This window comes from Macaca mulatta, chromosome 4 (assembly GCF_049350105.2).
Source record: "Macaca mulatta isolate MMU2019108-1 chromosome 4, T2T-MMU8v2.0, whole genome shotgun sequence".
NCBI lineage: Eukaryota > Metazoa > Chordata > Mammalia > Primates > Cercopithecidae > Macaca > Macaca mulatta.
This window is the reverse complement of record NC_133409.1, coordinates 96,804,475-96,819,938: the sequence shown is the minus strand read 5'-3', so window position 1 is coordinate 96,819,938 and position 15,464 is coordinate 96,804,475. Positions and strand designations below refer to the sequence as shown.

The 15,464-nt window shown below is 43.2% G+C and overlaps 1 protein-coding gene across 1 annotated transcript in view; it reads right to left on the bottom strand.

Annotated features, from left to right (window-relative positions):
* Positions 1-2,049: 2,049 nt before the first annotated feature.
* GABRR1 (gamma-aminobutyric acid type A receptor subunit rho1) overlaps positions 2,050-15,464 on the bottom strand; it is a 39,536-nt gene continuing 26,121 nt past the window's right edge. Inside the window, exons 6-10 of the mRNA XM_077999677.1 lie at positions 13,991-14,073; positions 9,126-9,266; positions 5,719-5,871; positions 4,105-4,301; positions 2,050-2,885 (exon numbers count right to left, since the gene is read on the bottom strand). Of these exons, the coding sequence (XP_077855803.1) occupies positions 2,592-2,885; positions 4,105-4,301; positions 5,719-5,871; positions 9,126-9,266; positions 13,991-14,073 (868 nt within the window). The 3' untranslated portion in view covers positions 2,050-2,591. The remainder of the gene's footprint in view (positions 2,886-4,104; positions 4,302-5,718; positions 5,872-9,125; positions 9,267-13,990; positions 14,074-15,464) is intronic.

Here is a 15,464-nt window from a genome sequence, read left to right as displayed (position 1 = left end):
ATCACTGGTGTGACTATCAGTGTAAATAAGTCTTTTAAATCTCACTTTAAAAAACAATGCTGCATGTGATTATGTCGTAAAAATCATCAAGAATAAACATCTAAAAGATGCATTATACTATTAAGCAAATTGACAGTTTCCACTGGCATCTGTTATTGAATGAACTGGGTCTCCCTGTGGCCCCCAAATTCATATATTGAAGCCCTAACTCCCAACATAGCTGTATTTGAAGATAGGCCTTTACAAAGGTTTAATTACAAAGGTTTAACCTTTACAAAGGTTAAATCAGGTCATTAGCATGGGCTCTATTCCAATATGACCACTGTCTTTATAAGAAGAAGAAATTAGGACACACACATATACAGAGGAAAGACCATGTGAAGACACAGTGAGAGAACAGTCATCTACAAGCCAGGGAGAGAGGCTTCCAGGGAAACCAAGCCTGCCGACACCTTGGTCTTGGACTTCAGCCTCCAAAACTATGAGAAAATAAATTTCTGTTGTTTAAGCCACCCAGTCTGTGGTACTTCGCTATGGCAACTTTAGCACACTGATAGAGTATCCCATAGGCTGCTTCAAATGGTGGAGTATCCCGTACAAACAGACGGAAGTTCAGATGGTGTGCCCTCGATACATTCCAGCTGACTCACAGTGGCCCTAGTGATCATGAGGAAGAAGACAGCAGCAAAGATGTCTGTAAAGAGTTTGATTGCAATTGTTCTATAAAATAATCATGGGAAAAAGCAGTGTTTTTAAAATAATATTTTTAAATATCAAAAGTTAACATTTAGGGGTAGGTGCGATGGCTCACGCCTATAATCCCAGCACTTTGGGAAGCTGAGGTGGGAGGACTGATTGAGCTCAGGAGTTTGAGACCAGCCTGAGCGATATAATGAGACCTTGTCTCTACAAAAACTTTAAAAAATTAGCTGAGTGTGGTGGAACACGCCTGTAGCCCAGCTATGCAGGAGGCTGAGGTGGGAGAACCACTTGAGGCTGGGAGGTAGAGGTTGCAGTGAGCTGAGATGGCACCACTGCACTCCAGCCTGGGTGACAGAGTGAGACCCTGTCTCAAAAAAGTAAAATGAGAATACAATATTTAAACAGTTAAAATTTAACTATTTCATCGAAATCCCTTTAAGTTTATTCAAGTTTGCCAAAAAACTTTCTTTTGGCGAGTTTTCATTGGAGATAATGGGAGATTACATTATAATTAGGGTTTAGGCAAATAGGCTTTTTCAAATTAGTATACAGTCCTGCATATGTAGAAATATAATATTTAGTACTGGTGATGAGTCAAATTAACTTTGAAATGAAAATGACATTATTGTGTATATAATTCACTTTATTAAAGTGAGTTTCAAATAAAACAAATGCTGTTTGGGTAAGTTTGGTGGGGGTTGATCTATATAGTAGATATATAATATAAATAACTGTTTTTCAATGATACATCAAATTAGAACCCTCTCCTTTACCCCATGCCCTAACATCAGTTGCCATTGGGCCATCCTTTTGCCTGGTATCTGGGCTGTGTGGTCTAGGTGATGGCAGTTTTCTGGTTCATAGAAAATGCTGGCATTTCGAGTATAAATGCAGATGTCCAGTGACGTCTTCCCATTTATTTTGCTTTCTGATTTTCTTTTTCTCTTAAGAAACCGTGTGAGTATTTCTCATTCTAATGAGTTACAAGTAGTCCCAAATAATGTATTTCCTTGAAATGTTTATGCAGAAGAAATCATTCTCTACCCAAGTTCCTCAGTGAAGACATCATATCACTGAGAAAGGACTTCTCTTTGAACAAGGACATGCTCCAAGAAGAAGATACACGAAGTGGTGATTATATAAAAAGGGACCATTTAAACACAAATTTTCTAGCCTAGTTACCTCTATGACACAACAGACAAAATGCATGTGTGTACTCTTATCTTCAAAGTTTCCCTACCAGGGAAACTTTTACCAAAATCAGAAGCAATTGCACCAATCTAAAGAGTTTTTCTTGTGAAGGAGTAAAACTTGTGAACCACAGCATATAAAGAAAAATAATGTGAATATTATCATTGCCTTTTATTAAAATAAACATGCAGAGGCAGAGTCGCATACAAAATAGGTAATAGGTTATAAACTGAAGCATGAGTTTCTGTCAAAGTGAGGATTTAGGTGCATGTGAATTTCATGCAAATGGCCTTTAGGTGCTTCCAAGTCCACCTAGCCTGAAGAATGTAATGACACTCGAGGAAAATAAATTATTCATGTGAATAGCATCAAGGGTCTAATGGGTGGAACTAAATGTGCCCACAACACTGGTAGTGTGCTTTTCCAGGGGATCTGGGTGACAACTAACATCAATCGCTACAGAGTCATAATCCTGCAGCACCTAATATAATGCTGTATATTCAATAGATGGTTAATAAGTACAAATTAAACCAGTAAGTGTCTTGTCAATGTAGCTTTGCAAAACTGCAGAAGGGATAGTGAAAACATGGGTGGGTCCTGGGACTTTTTTTTAACCATACCCTTAAATTCTTTTTCATTATACAGTTATTTCTGTAGTGCATGCCATGGAAATGTGAAATTTATAGAATTACAAACATCTAGGAGAAAATAGACCAGTATATTAAATTGAATAAAATGTATGCCGCTGGAAAGATGATCCTGGAGTATTTATCAATGGCGTGGGTGTCGATTCTCATGCTCACGTAGCTACTTCTCTGACTTTTCCTCTGTGGGGAGCTCCTCTCTGAGGCCAGGGTCAGCTGCACCATCATCCTGTCAGGCTTCTCTCCATTCTCTGGCATGTAGTTGTCCAGGTCGTTCACCTCCCCGTCACTGTAGTTGCCATCCAGCATCACAGTGCGGGGCGGAGGTAATCCACTGGTGCAGGGAAGCTGCAAACACAGCAAACACACTGGGGTGTGAGCTCAGCATCACCTCTCAGAAGCCCTTCAAAAGGAACTGCATAGTGGAGGGTGTTACCTTTTTCTGGTTTCTGGTATTCCCAGTTTGGGAAGAGGGTAAGTATCTTTTTTTTTTTTTTTTTTTTTTTGAGACTTGAGTTTCGCTCTCATTGCCCAGGCTGGAGTGCAATGGCACAATCAGTCTCAGCTCACTGCAACCTCTGCCTCCGGGGTTCAAGCGATTCTCCTGCCTCCGCCTCCCAAGTAGCTAGGATTACAGACACACACCACCACGCCAGGCGGATTTTTTGTACTTTTAGTAGAGACGGGGTTTCATCATGTTGGCCAGGCTGGTCTCAAACTCCTGCTCTCAGGTGATCCACCCACCTCAGCCTCCCAAAGTGCTGGGATTACAGGCGTGAGTCACTGAGCCCAGCCTGGTATCCATTTTTGCTGATCTAAAATCTGCATACTGACTCTTAGGAAATATCACAATGCCATACCAAAGACCAAGAAGAATGCTCATGATTCATAGATCACCCTGTTCTCCATGAGATCATAAGCTGTTATGAGCCCTTGATGAAAATGTTTACAGATCACATTATTACAAGTGTGTGCATGAACATGTGCATTTGCCATGGGGATGGGGATTGGCATTGTGGGGATAGATTACTGCAATATGGTTAGAGTTTGCTGGGGGAGATAACCCCTGAGCTGCACACTGCAGGAGGAAAGGAGAGTCAGGTGGGAGGGAAGATAACCTGGGGAAAGGTGGAGGATGCATGAGGTTACATATGAAAAAAGATTTCCTAGAATGAGAAAGTTCTTCCCTGGACAATTCTTTTATTACACCTTTATGTTCATAAATAATTTGTTCCACCATGTTAAATTGTCATTTATTTTTCTCCTGGGATTCCCTCACTAAACTATGAACAACACCAAGAAGTTCCCTAACACTTAACTAAGACGTGGTCCAAGTATGTGGTAAGTGGAAAAGAAATGTTTCAATGAATGAAAGATGTCACCCAAAGTACATTTCACAATGACTTGAAATACACCAATTTGTTTGCTCTTCACAACAACCCTGTGAAGTAGGCACAGGAGAGGGTTTCATGACCCTGCTTTACAGGGGAGGTCTGCCCTGCCTGAGGTTCCAGAACTAGATCAGGCTCCATCCTGACCAGACACTATAAGCGCATGGCAAAGTCACCTTCTCCCGCAGCTTCTGTTCCTTCCTCTCCTGCACGGTGGTCAGGTAGTTGACGGCCGCGTACTCCAGCACCGAGAGGAACACGAACACAAAGCTGACCCAGAGGTAGATGTCCACGGCCTTGATGTAGGAGACACGTGGCATGGAGGCGTTCACGCCCGTGATGATGGTGGACATTGTCAGCACCGTCGTGATACCTGCAAGCACAAGAATGAGAAACAAGTGTTTGCTTGCCTTTCAACAAACACGGGATGGTTTCATGCCTCTGCTCATTTGTCCCTGCTGCTCCCTCAACCTAGAATGTCGCCATCCCTGCTCCACTGTCTAGCAAACACCTACACATCTTTCAAGATTTAGCTTTTCATGAAGCTTTTCCTGTTCCTCTCCCCCTGCATCCCTACCCTTTCACCCCTCTGCATACCCTGTGTATTCATCATAGCATCTGTGTCACTACTCTTCTGCAAAGAACCCTAGACATTTTGACATTAAAACATTTGTTTCAATTCAAGTTTTACAAAATAAGAGGTTGCATGTATGAACAGGTATATATGTTTCTTATAACTACTGCTCCATCAAGGGGAAAAAGCCCATAAGGTTTATTTTAATATCATGTCCTGGCTCTTGGTGTGCAGTCCTGTTGTCCCGGGCCTGTGTTGACAGCTGCCAGGGCACCCCCAGCAGCCACTACCATGCTGGCCCTAGCTGCCCATTCAGCATTGTTCACTTGAGGATTCATGGGTCAATTTCACTAAGGATGACAACATTAACTTCATTTATAGGAAACAGATTTTAAAACTAGAGTGTTTATCTATTTAGCACAGTAACTGTTCAAGCTATGGAACAACTGTTAGAGGACAAGGCATCTGTCCATGGAAATTTGCCCAGGATTTCAAATTAAGCTCAGAACATTTGTTTGGCAAACATCAAATCACAGGGGATTGGGGTCATCTTAAGGGCCAGCTCCAATCCAGTTTCACTAAAACCTGGTGGGTCGCATTCTCCCCTGCAGCCCCTGAACTGTCTGAGCAACGGTGGTGTGTATAAATGGGTACAATACTTAAGGTGAGAAAAAGAGCTGATGGCAAATAGCCATAAGTGGAATGCTTATAGAGAAGGGATTCTCAGACTTGAGTGCATAGAATAATTACTGGGAGAGCCTGTAAAAAATGCAGGTTCCTGATCCTCCCTCAGAGATTCTCATTCTATAGATGCAGATGAGACCCAGGACCCTTCGTTTTTAACAATTTCCCACAAAGATTCTATCACAAAGAGCCCTTGAGCTACCATTTGAGAAACACTGTTGTAGGACATGATTCATTTTGCAGGTGAGCAAAGAAGGCACCTAAAGACCAGGCTCACGCACCCTGGAACATGGCTTCGACAAGACTAAAGGGGGTCTGTTTGGATGGGCACCTGCAGAGTCCTGGAAAGCATTTTGCTACATAGATTCCTAATTATGGGATTTTACCTATAAATAAATAACTCTTGAGTTTTTCCAAGTCATAACGCCAAAAGGGGTACAGAATCAATTTGAAAAGAATGGTTTTATCTGGAAGGAATTGTTAATACCTATATTTGCAGATGCTTGGAATATGCACTTGAGATATTCCTTACCTAAGGGGACTCTGGCAGGCACAGCTCTGCGGTCGATCCAGAAGGACACCCAGGACAGCATGACCATTAGGGTGGCGGGGAAATAAGTTTGGAGCAAGAAGAAGAAGATGTGGCGACGCAACGTGAAGTTAATGTACAGACGGTTGTACCAGCCTGGGGGACACAGGAATAAAAGACAGTACACATCATGGCTCCTTCATAAAACACATTTTATTCAGGAAATCGTAAGTGCCTTAGACACTCCAATGGACTCTTGGACCATGTCTTTATAAGGTGAAAGTGAGAGAAATCATGGAACAAAGTGATTATACAGCAGCACATACCACCTAGGTGCATCTGTTTCGAGAAACCTTTGGCCCTTGTCCTATTTACAAAGGGAACCCCTTGAAAAGATCATTTAAATTTTTTTTCTTTTTTTAAGACAGGGTCTTGCTCTGTCACCAGGCTGGAGTGCAGTGGTGCAATCTTGGCTCACAGCAGCCTCGAACTCCTGGGTGCAAGCAATCCTCCCACCTCAGCCTCCCAAGTAGCTGGTACCACTACACCGAATGAATTTTTAAATTTTTCTGGTAGAGACTGGGTCTTGCTATGTTCACCAGGCTGGTCTCGAACTCCCAGCTTCGAGTGATCCACCCACTTCAGCCTCCCAAAATGCTGACATTACAGGTATGAACCACCATCATGCCTGGGTCATTTAAACTCCCGTTACTCCCATTACCTGGTCTAGGGTTCAGCAACCTCACTATCACCTGGGAGCTTGTTATAAATGCAGATACCTGGGCCCCAACCCAAACCTACTTAATTGGACGTCCATTGAACAGTATTCTCAGCTAGGCGCGGTGGCTCATGCCTATAATCCCAGCACTTTGGGAGGCCGAGGTGGGAGGATCACTTGAGCTCAGGAGTTTGAGTTTACAGTGAGCTATGATCGCCCCACTGCACTCCAGCTTGAGCCACAGAGTGAGACCCTGTCTCTATTAGGAAAAAAACAAATATGTATATGTGTATATATATATATATATGTATATGTATATTTATTATTTGTTCATAATTCATATGCACGTCAAAGTTTGAGAAGCACTGATTTAAACAATCTCTTTAGATTCCTTAAGGGGAGAAATGTGCTTTAAGTTAAAAAAGAAAGTTACATACAACGTTGTATTTAGGAACACAGTGAACAATCACAGGTCCAGCTACATTTTAGCTCTTCTTTTGTATCCTTAACAAGGAAAACATATGCATGGAGGAGTTGAAGACAAAGGGAGGATGATGGAAAAAAAAAGGAAAAGGCCTTATATGAGTGAGATGCCTAGGACTGAAAATAAAATGGATGCGGACTTGGTAATATGAACTTGGAAACTTGGCATCCCAGGTCATTATAATGCATGGGACACGCCTCTGGTTACCAGCAAGCTACTGCAGAGGGATTGTCAGAATGCTGAGGGTCAAAAGAACAGGGTTCCCCCAAGGAACCAATACTTTTGGGGTGATGGATACAGGAGATAGTATGTGCTAGGTTGCAGTGCTATGTTGGTTCTCCCTCTTACAGATTAGAAAGACCATGGAGTATTTAATAAGAATGTGCTTCCCTGTGCAGTCAGTTGCGCAAATTTTAGCCATAGAAACTGCATGAAGATTTGAGCAAAATCATCCTGAAAGGTGACTGGTCAAAAAAGAGGCAAGAAGCACAATTCACAGTTACAAAGATATGGAATCAACCTGAGTGTCCATCAACAGATGAATGGATAAAGAGAATACGGTATATACACACCATGGAATACCACTTTCCCATAAAAAAAAAGATGAAATAATGTCTTTTGCAGTAACTTGGATGGAACTGGAGGCCATTATTCTAGGTGAAATAACTCAAGAATTGAAAAGCAGATACCATATGTTTTCACTTATAAGTGGGAGCTAAGCTATGGGAACACAAAGGCATACAGAGTGGTATAGTGGACACTGGAGACTCAGAAGCAGGGAGGGTGGGAGGAGAGTGAGGGATGAAAAACTACCTATTGGGTACAATGTACACCACTCAGGTGACAGATGTACTAAAATCCTAGACTTTGGCCGGGCACAGTGGTTCACACCTGTAATCCCAGTACTTTGGGAGGCCGAGGCGGGCGAATCATTTGAGGTCAAAAGTTCGAGACCAGCCTGGCCAACATGGTGAAACCCCATCCCTATTAAAAATACAAAGATTAGCCAGCCTTGACAGTGGGCGCCTGTAATCCCAGCTACTCGGGAGGCTGAGGCAGGAGAATTGCTTGAATCCGGGAGGCAGAGTTTGCAGTGAGTCCAGACCTGGCCATTGCACTCCAGCCTGGGCAACAGAGTGAGACTCCATCTCAAAACAAAACAAAACAAATCCTAGACTTCACCACTATACAATTCATTGATGTAATCAAAACCCACTAGTATTCCCATTAGTATCCCTAAAACTATTGAATTTTTTTTTTTTTTAAAGGCAAGAAATGGAGCGAGTTAACCTCAGCTATTTAGTGCAGGCAAACTCCCAGGAGAGAGGTCACAGAGCATGCCCTCAGGCAACAGGAGAGGGTGAGCCTGTCCCGACCCTTGGTTCAAAAAGGAACAACTGGGTCCACAGGGGACTGCACTGAGACTTAGAAGGGAGTCACCAGGAGGGGCCGTGCAAGCAGCATAGCAAGAGCAGACTGGTCAAGAGTCGAGTGACCCCATGGGGCTGGCTGGAGCAGGGAGAACGTAAATTGAAAACAACAGACCTGAATTATACTTGTTTCTTGCTGTCAAGGAGGAGGCTCAGATCGGCATATCATGGCTGAGATGCCTACTAAGCTGGCAATGCGATTGTCTCAAATAAACCCGCTCACGCGGCTTATGTTTTCAGTCCTTACTAATTTTTTAGGTTATTACTCTGATGCATTGGTGGTATCAGAAAAATCACTTCCACCCACTGCTTGCTACCCACTAGATTTCACTTAGGATTTCTGTCTTTAGTTTCTTTTCTTTTCTTTTCTTTTGAGACAGGGTCTCACTCTGTCGCCCAGGCTGGAGTGCAGTGGCGTGATCTCGGCTCACTGTAACCTCGAACTCCAGGGCTCAAGGGATCTCCCACCTTAGTCTTCCGGGTAGCTGGGACTACAGGTATGTGCCACCATGCTTGGCTAATTTTTGTATTTTTAGTAGAGACTGAGTTTCGCCATGTTGGCCAGGCTGGTCTTGAACTCCTAAGCTCAAGCGATGCATCCACCTTGGCCTCCCAAAGTGCTGGGACATGAGCCACTGCACCCTGCCTCTGTCTTTAGTTTCAAATATAAGTGACACTGCTCAACTGATGACCAATTCAAACCTTTCCTGTAATAGAGGGCGAACCTCTGAGACCAAGCTGAAGCCGCCCTGACTCTCAGCCCTCACCCCACACTTACCTGTGCTGCTGTAGAAAGCCAGTTTGGTGGTAGTGTGGAATTCTTGAATGAGGAACTGGGAGAGTGAGATCCGTTCATCTGTCTTTAAGGAGTCGTTGCCTTTTTTCCAGTACAGCATGAGGTCATCTTCTGTATAGGCATCTGAAAAGACAGGGGCCAGCGTCAGACACAAGGTGGTGGCAAGACAGGATGGTCTGTGGGGCTACGTGGAAGCTGTGCCCTGACCTCCCACACTGATACTGGGATTGTGATATGATAGTTTGAAAAACAAACCACAGTCTAAATAAAGCAAAACAATATCCAAAAAGACAAATTTAATTATCTCCACTCTTTCAAAAGTCATCAGAGCAAAGTTCTCAAGCCCAAATGCTCATACTTCTGCAAAAGTTTCACCCTAAAATTCTGCCATTTATTAGGTTCAATCAAGTGAAATTGCTATTTTTGTAAGTTAGAAATGGTTAAATATTGGCAAAATTTCACATGGCTCAGCCTTACAAACAGGGAGTAATTTAGCCTTTTCCTTTCTTCTTTCAAAGTGTGGCGACTCATCAATTGATGGCAAGTATCTGTAAACACTATCAGGTAATAAAGGCTGCATTTTAGCAAGAAAAGACCCACAAAGACATGGGAGTGGAACAAGTCCCTCCTCTGTAGGACTCCAGTTACTCCTACTCAGGGTAAAGTCGAAGTGTCTCCATGATCATCACCCTTTCTGGTGCTACCATTTCCCCTTCCCTCACCTGCTTCCGGTGAACTCCGAGTGAACAAACCTACCTCCAGCCTGAGCATAACTGAGGAAAAGCCGCATGGCACTGCCAGTCCAGTCTGCTCATGTGTAAACAATTCCTTCCAGGATTCCCTGGCACTATTTTATTCCTGTTTTCTAACACTTGACCTGTGTGATGGTCAGTTTCATGAGTCAACTCGGCTTGGCTATGGTACCCAATTATGCAATCAAACAGTAATCTGTAACAGTGTTTTGCAGGTGTGACTAACATCTACAACCAGTGGACTTTAAAGGGGATTTTCCTGGATAATCTGGGTGGGCCTGATTCCATCAGGTGAAAGGCCTTAGGGGCAGAGCTGAGGCTTCCTGGAAGAAGAAATCCCACCTGTGGACTGTGGCATCCGCTCCTGCCCCAGAGCGCCCCTCCTGCACTCCCGATGGCCTGCCCCGCAGATGTGGGACTCTTAGCCAGCCCCCACAATCCCGCTAGCCACTTCCGTGCAATAAATCTCTACTCTGTATATCCTACTGGTTCTGTTTATTTGGTGGAGCCATGACCGATACAACCTGAAAAAAGGCTACATTCCAGATGGAGGCAGAAGCTGCCCAGGCATAGTAGGGAAAACTAAGTTCTGGAGACAATGAACTCAGTATTTCAGTCTGGCTCTGCCACCGAGCTCTGTCCCTCCTTTGTAAAATGATGATAACCTGCTCATCAGGCTCTTGTGAGGGTTGCATGACAAGGCAGAGGTAAAGCCATTGTGCAATAAGCAGCCGCTCCCTTGGTCCTGGGTTTTATTACACCCTTTCCCCACATCCAATGCCCTAGGCAGCTGTCCCTTTGGCCCCAGTGGTGTGTGATGTCAACATCCCTGCACTCCTTGGTCCCAGGTGATTGGAGCCAGGGGACAAACACCTGATCCACTGCCACAAGCCCAGGCTGGCTTACAAAGTGCCCTGGACCAGTGAGAACCCTCACTCGGGCTTTGACACTGCCAGGGAGTGCCAGCGTTCAGGGGGAGTGTAGGAGTCACAAGGGTGTCCCCTGTGCTGTCAGAGAAAGTGTTTTGGCAGGGAGGAAAAAGGAGCGGACATGTAGAGGGACAGAGATGCATGTGGATGTGGATCATTTTACACAGCTTCAGCCTGGCTCTTTCTGTGGCCTGGTTTCTGGGAGGGGTGTGTGTGTGTGTGTGTGTTGTGTTAAAATACACAAAACATAAAATTTACCATCTTAACCATTCTTTAGTGTAACTTCAGTGGTATTGCACTACATTCTTAGTGTTGTATTTATGATGCATGATAAATATAATGAAAATTATACTACATGAAAATTACTACATAAATACAACCATTCTTATGGTTGGACATACCATTTGCCAATGTATATTCTCCCATTCGTGGGTTGCATTTACTCTGTTGATAATGTTTTGATGCACAGCATTTTTTTTTTTTTTACATTGAATAGCATATTTACTAGATTATTCCAGGCCTTTAAGGAGGATTCAGTTTTTTTAAATTTATTTATTATTATTATACTTTAAGTTGTAGGGTACATGTGCATAATGTGCAGGTTTGTTACATATGTATACTTGTGCCATGTTGGTGTGCTGCACCCATCAACTTGTCATTTACATCAGGTATAACTCCCAATGCAATCCCTCCCCCCTCCCCCCTCCCCATGATAGGCCCCGGTGTATGATGTTCCCCTTCCTGAGTCCAAGTGATCTCATTGTTCAGTTCCCACCTATGAGTGAGAACATGCGGTGTTTGGTTTTCTGTTCTTGTGATAGTTTACTAAGAATGATGGTTTCCAGCTGCATCCATGTCCCTACAAAGGACACAAACTCATCCTTTTTTATGGCTGCATAGTATTCCATGGTGTACATGTGATGCACAGCATTTTTAAATTTTCATGTAGTATTTATGTTGTACTACATTACCACATAAATACAACCATTATGATGGTCATACCACCATCCATCTCCGGAACTCTTTTCATCTTCCCAAACTGAAGCTCCATACCCATTTAACAATAACCCCTCATCCCTGTTTCCCCTCCCCCCAGCCTCTGGCAACCACCATTCTACTTTCTGTCTCTATAATTTTGACTCTGCAAAGTACCTCTTAAAAGTGAAATCATACAGTATTTGTCTTTTGCGATTGGCGGATTTCACTTAGCACACTGCCCTCAAGTTTCATTCGTGCTGTAGCATGTATCAGAAACGCTTGTGTTTTAAGGCTGAACATTCTTCCACTGTATGCAGATACTACATTCTGTGTATCCATTCATCCAGTGATGGACACTTGGGTTGTTTTCATGTTTTAGCAATTGTGAATAAAACTGCTATAAATACGAGTATACAAGTTCCTTTTCAAGACCCTGCTTTCAATTATTTTGGTTATATACCCAGAAATGGATTTGTTGGATCATATGTTCTTAATTTTTTTTTTTTTTTTTTTTTTGAGACAGGGCTCTTGCTTTCTCACCCAGGCTGGAGTGCAGTGGTACAATCATAGCTCACTGCAGGCTCAGGCTCTTGGGCTCCAGTGATTCTCCTGCTTCAGCCTCCCGAGTAGCTGGGACCACAGGTACCAGCCACCATGCCCGGCACATTTTTGTATTTTTTGTAGAGACAGGGTCTTACTATGTTCCCCGGGCTGGTCTTCAACTTCTGGACTCAAGTGATCCTCTAAACCCGGCCACCCACAGTGCTGGGATTACAGGTGTGAGCAACCGTGCCCAGCCATTGTTTTAATTTTTTGAGGAGCTGTTTTCCCCAGTGGCTGCACCATTATACATTACTACCCACAAAGCATAAGGGTTCTAATTTATTCACATCCTCCCCAGGATTGTTTTCTGTTTTGTTGACAGTATTCATCCCAGTAAATGTAACTCATTGTAGTTTTGGTTTGCATTTTCCTAATGATTAGCGATGTTGAACATCTTTTCATGTGCTTCTTGGCCATTTGTATACCTTCTTTGGAGAAATGTCTATTCAAGTCTTTTGTCCATTTTTTTTAAGCAGATTGTTTTGTTGTTGTTGTTGAGTTTTAGTTGTTCTCTTTATATTCCGGATATCAATCTTAATCAGATAGATGATTTATCAATATATTCTCCCATTTGTGGGTTGTCTTTTTACTCTGTTGATAATGTCGATGCTCAAAATTAACAATTTTCATATAGTCCAATTTGCGTATTTTTTCTTTTGTCACCTGCGCCTATGGTGTCACGGGGCCTGGTTTTTAGCTTTTCCAGGATGTCTGTGTGTGTGCAAGCTTCCTGAAGTCGCTTGTTGTGCTTGAGAATCTCATCCACCACACGAACTCGCAGTGGCAGTTCCCTAGGGCAACTGTTGTCAAACTTGTTTTGGCCAGGAAATCCTTTCTTCAGCAGAAATTACATTCAGAAGAGCAATAAAACATATCAAAAATGAGCTCTCTGGATGAACTCGTGTGTGTGTGTGTGTGTGTGTGTGTGTGTGTGTGTGTGTGTGTGTTGGGCAAAGGGCCTGGAAGGAGACCCACATTCGCGTATCCCTCTCCTTCCCCTCCCCAAGCAGTTACCCTGACTCAATAGAACAAAGTTTGAAACCATTGCCACAGGGCATTAAAAAGGCCAGTTATGGCAATGAAGATTTTAGTTTCAAATTTGTTCCTGATATTTAAAATTACCCTAGACCTAGCTTCAATCTAACACATTACTTTAAAAGTATAGTCATGAAGGCTGGGCGCGGTGGCTCACGCCTGTAATCCCAGCACTTTGGGAGGCCAAGGCAGGTGGATCACAAGGTCAGCCATTCGAGACCAGCCTGGCCAATATAGTGAAACTCCGTCTCTACCAAAAATACAAAAAATTAGCCAGGTGTGGTGGCAGACACCTGTAATCCCAGCTACTTGGGGGGCTGAGGCAGGAGAATCACTTGAACCTGGGAGGCAGAGGTTGCAGTGAGCAGAGAGACCGCACCACTGCATTCCTGCCCAGGGGACAGTGTGAGACTCAGACTGAAAAAAAAAAAAAAAAAAAAAAAAAGTCTACTCATGAATAAGGAACACACACTGTTCCTGCAGCTGAGAGTTAGAGGTGTTGAGAATTATCGGGAGCTGTGTGCTGATGCCTGGGCACAAGTCTACTCACAGCTTTCAATTTCAAGAGAGCACGTTTGTGTGTCCAAGGGAAATCGGCTGAAGTCCATGTTGCACATTGCAGTTACTGTAACCCTAGGGCGAAAAAGACAAAATTGATTTATTCAGAGCCTGCAAAAGACAAGTGCAAAATGATAAAACAAACAGAAAAGCCTCTGCTTCCTTCCAGTATCATAAATGCCTCTTCTCATACTTCATAAGCAACGTGTCAGGGTTTAGATAAGTAGCTTAAGAGAGATACCCTCACTGGAGTACTCTTTGGCATTTATGTTTAACCCAAGGGTCAGTGTGAGGCAAATAGAATGTCTCTGCTAACTCTTACCACATTCAAGCATTTTAAAGAAGCAATGGTCTCAATCAATATAATAATGTGAAATAAAAACTTACATGGTGTGGTTTCTTAAAAGAAGCCCTAGGACCATATATTGTCTCCTGTTTCAGATAAATTCCAGTTCTTTTGTTCTTTTATTGATTTTATTGATATTCAATATCGTATACAATACGGTGTACACTTACCCCAGTTGCCAAGCCTGGCACTTTTTCTTTAACAATGTTGATATTTTTATATTGATAATAGTATAGTGGACATATGTGTTGTTAGTGGATAATTCCTTGGAGATCAAAGTAATGGAAAAACACTGAAAGGTCTTATCGTGTTAACAGGCAAGCACTTGCTGACATTGAGTGATTTTATTTCAGAGTTTACACTGGGAAAGAGGCTTCTGCATCAAAAGCCAAACACATACAGATCATTCTTCACAGGTGAAAAGGCTCCTATCCATTGGGAAATTTCGCAGCAGGACACTATTAACTCTTCTTCGCTGGTGCCGAGTGGACTACTTTTCCTTCGACCACGCAATATTTGCTATGTAAAAGTTGTGGAAATTGGCCGGGCGCGGTGGCTCAAGCCTGTAATCCCAGCACTTTGGGAGGCCGAGACGGGCGGATCACGAGGTCAGGAGATCGAGACCATCCTGGCTAACACGGTGAAACCCCGTCTCTACTAAAAAAAAAAAAATACAAAAAACTAGCCGGGCGAGGTGGCGGGCGCCTGTAGTCCCAGCTACTCGGGAGGCTGAGGCAGGAGAATGGCGTGAACCCAGGAGGCGGAGCTTGCAGTGAGCTGAGATCCGGCCACTGCACTCCAGCCTGGGCGACAGAGCGAGACTCCGTCTCAAAAAAAAAAAAAAAAAAAAAAAAGTTGTGGAAATTATATGAATAATTTCATGGTCAAAAAGAAAAATCACTTTTAATTTAAATGGAAATTTCAAGGAAAAGAGCATTCTTGAAATGGAATTTTTCAAACATTTGCCTCATTTTTTCCCACTGCTTTGAGGATGTATTCTATCTATGAGGCATTTTTGATTGCCAGCAGCTGGGTGGTCTTATATCTCCTGGAAATCCTGATAAACAGGGAATGTTAGAGTGCAGGGGTCGAGGTGGGGGTCAGGCTGGCAGCTGACTCG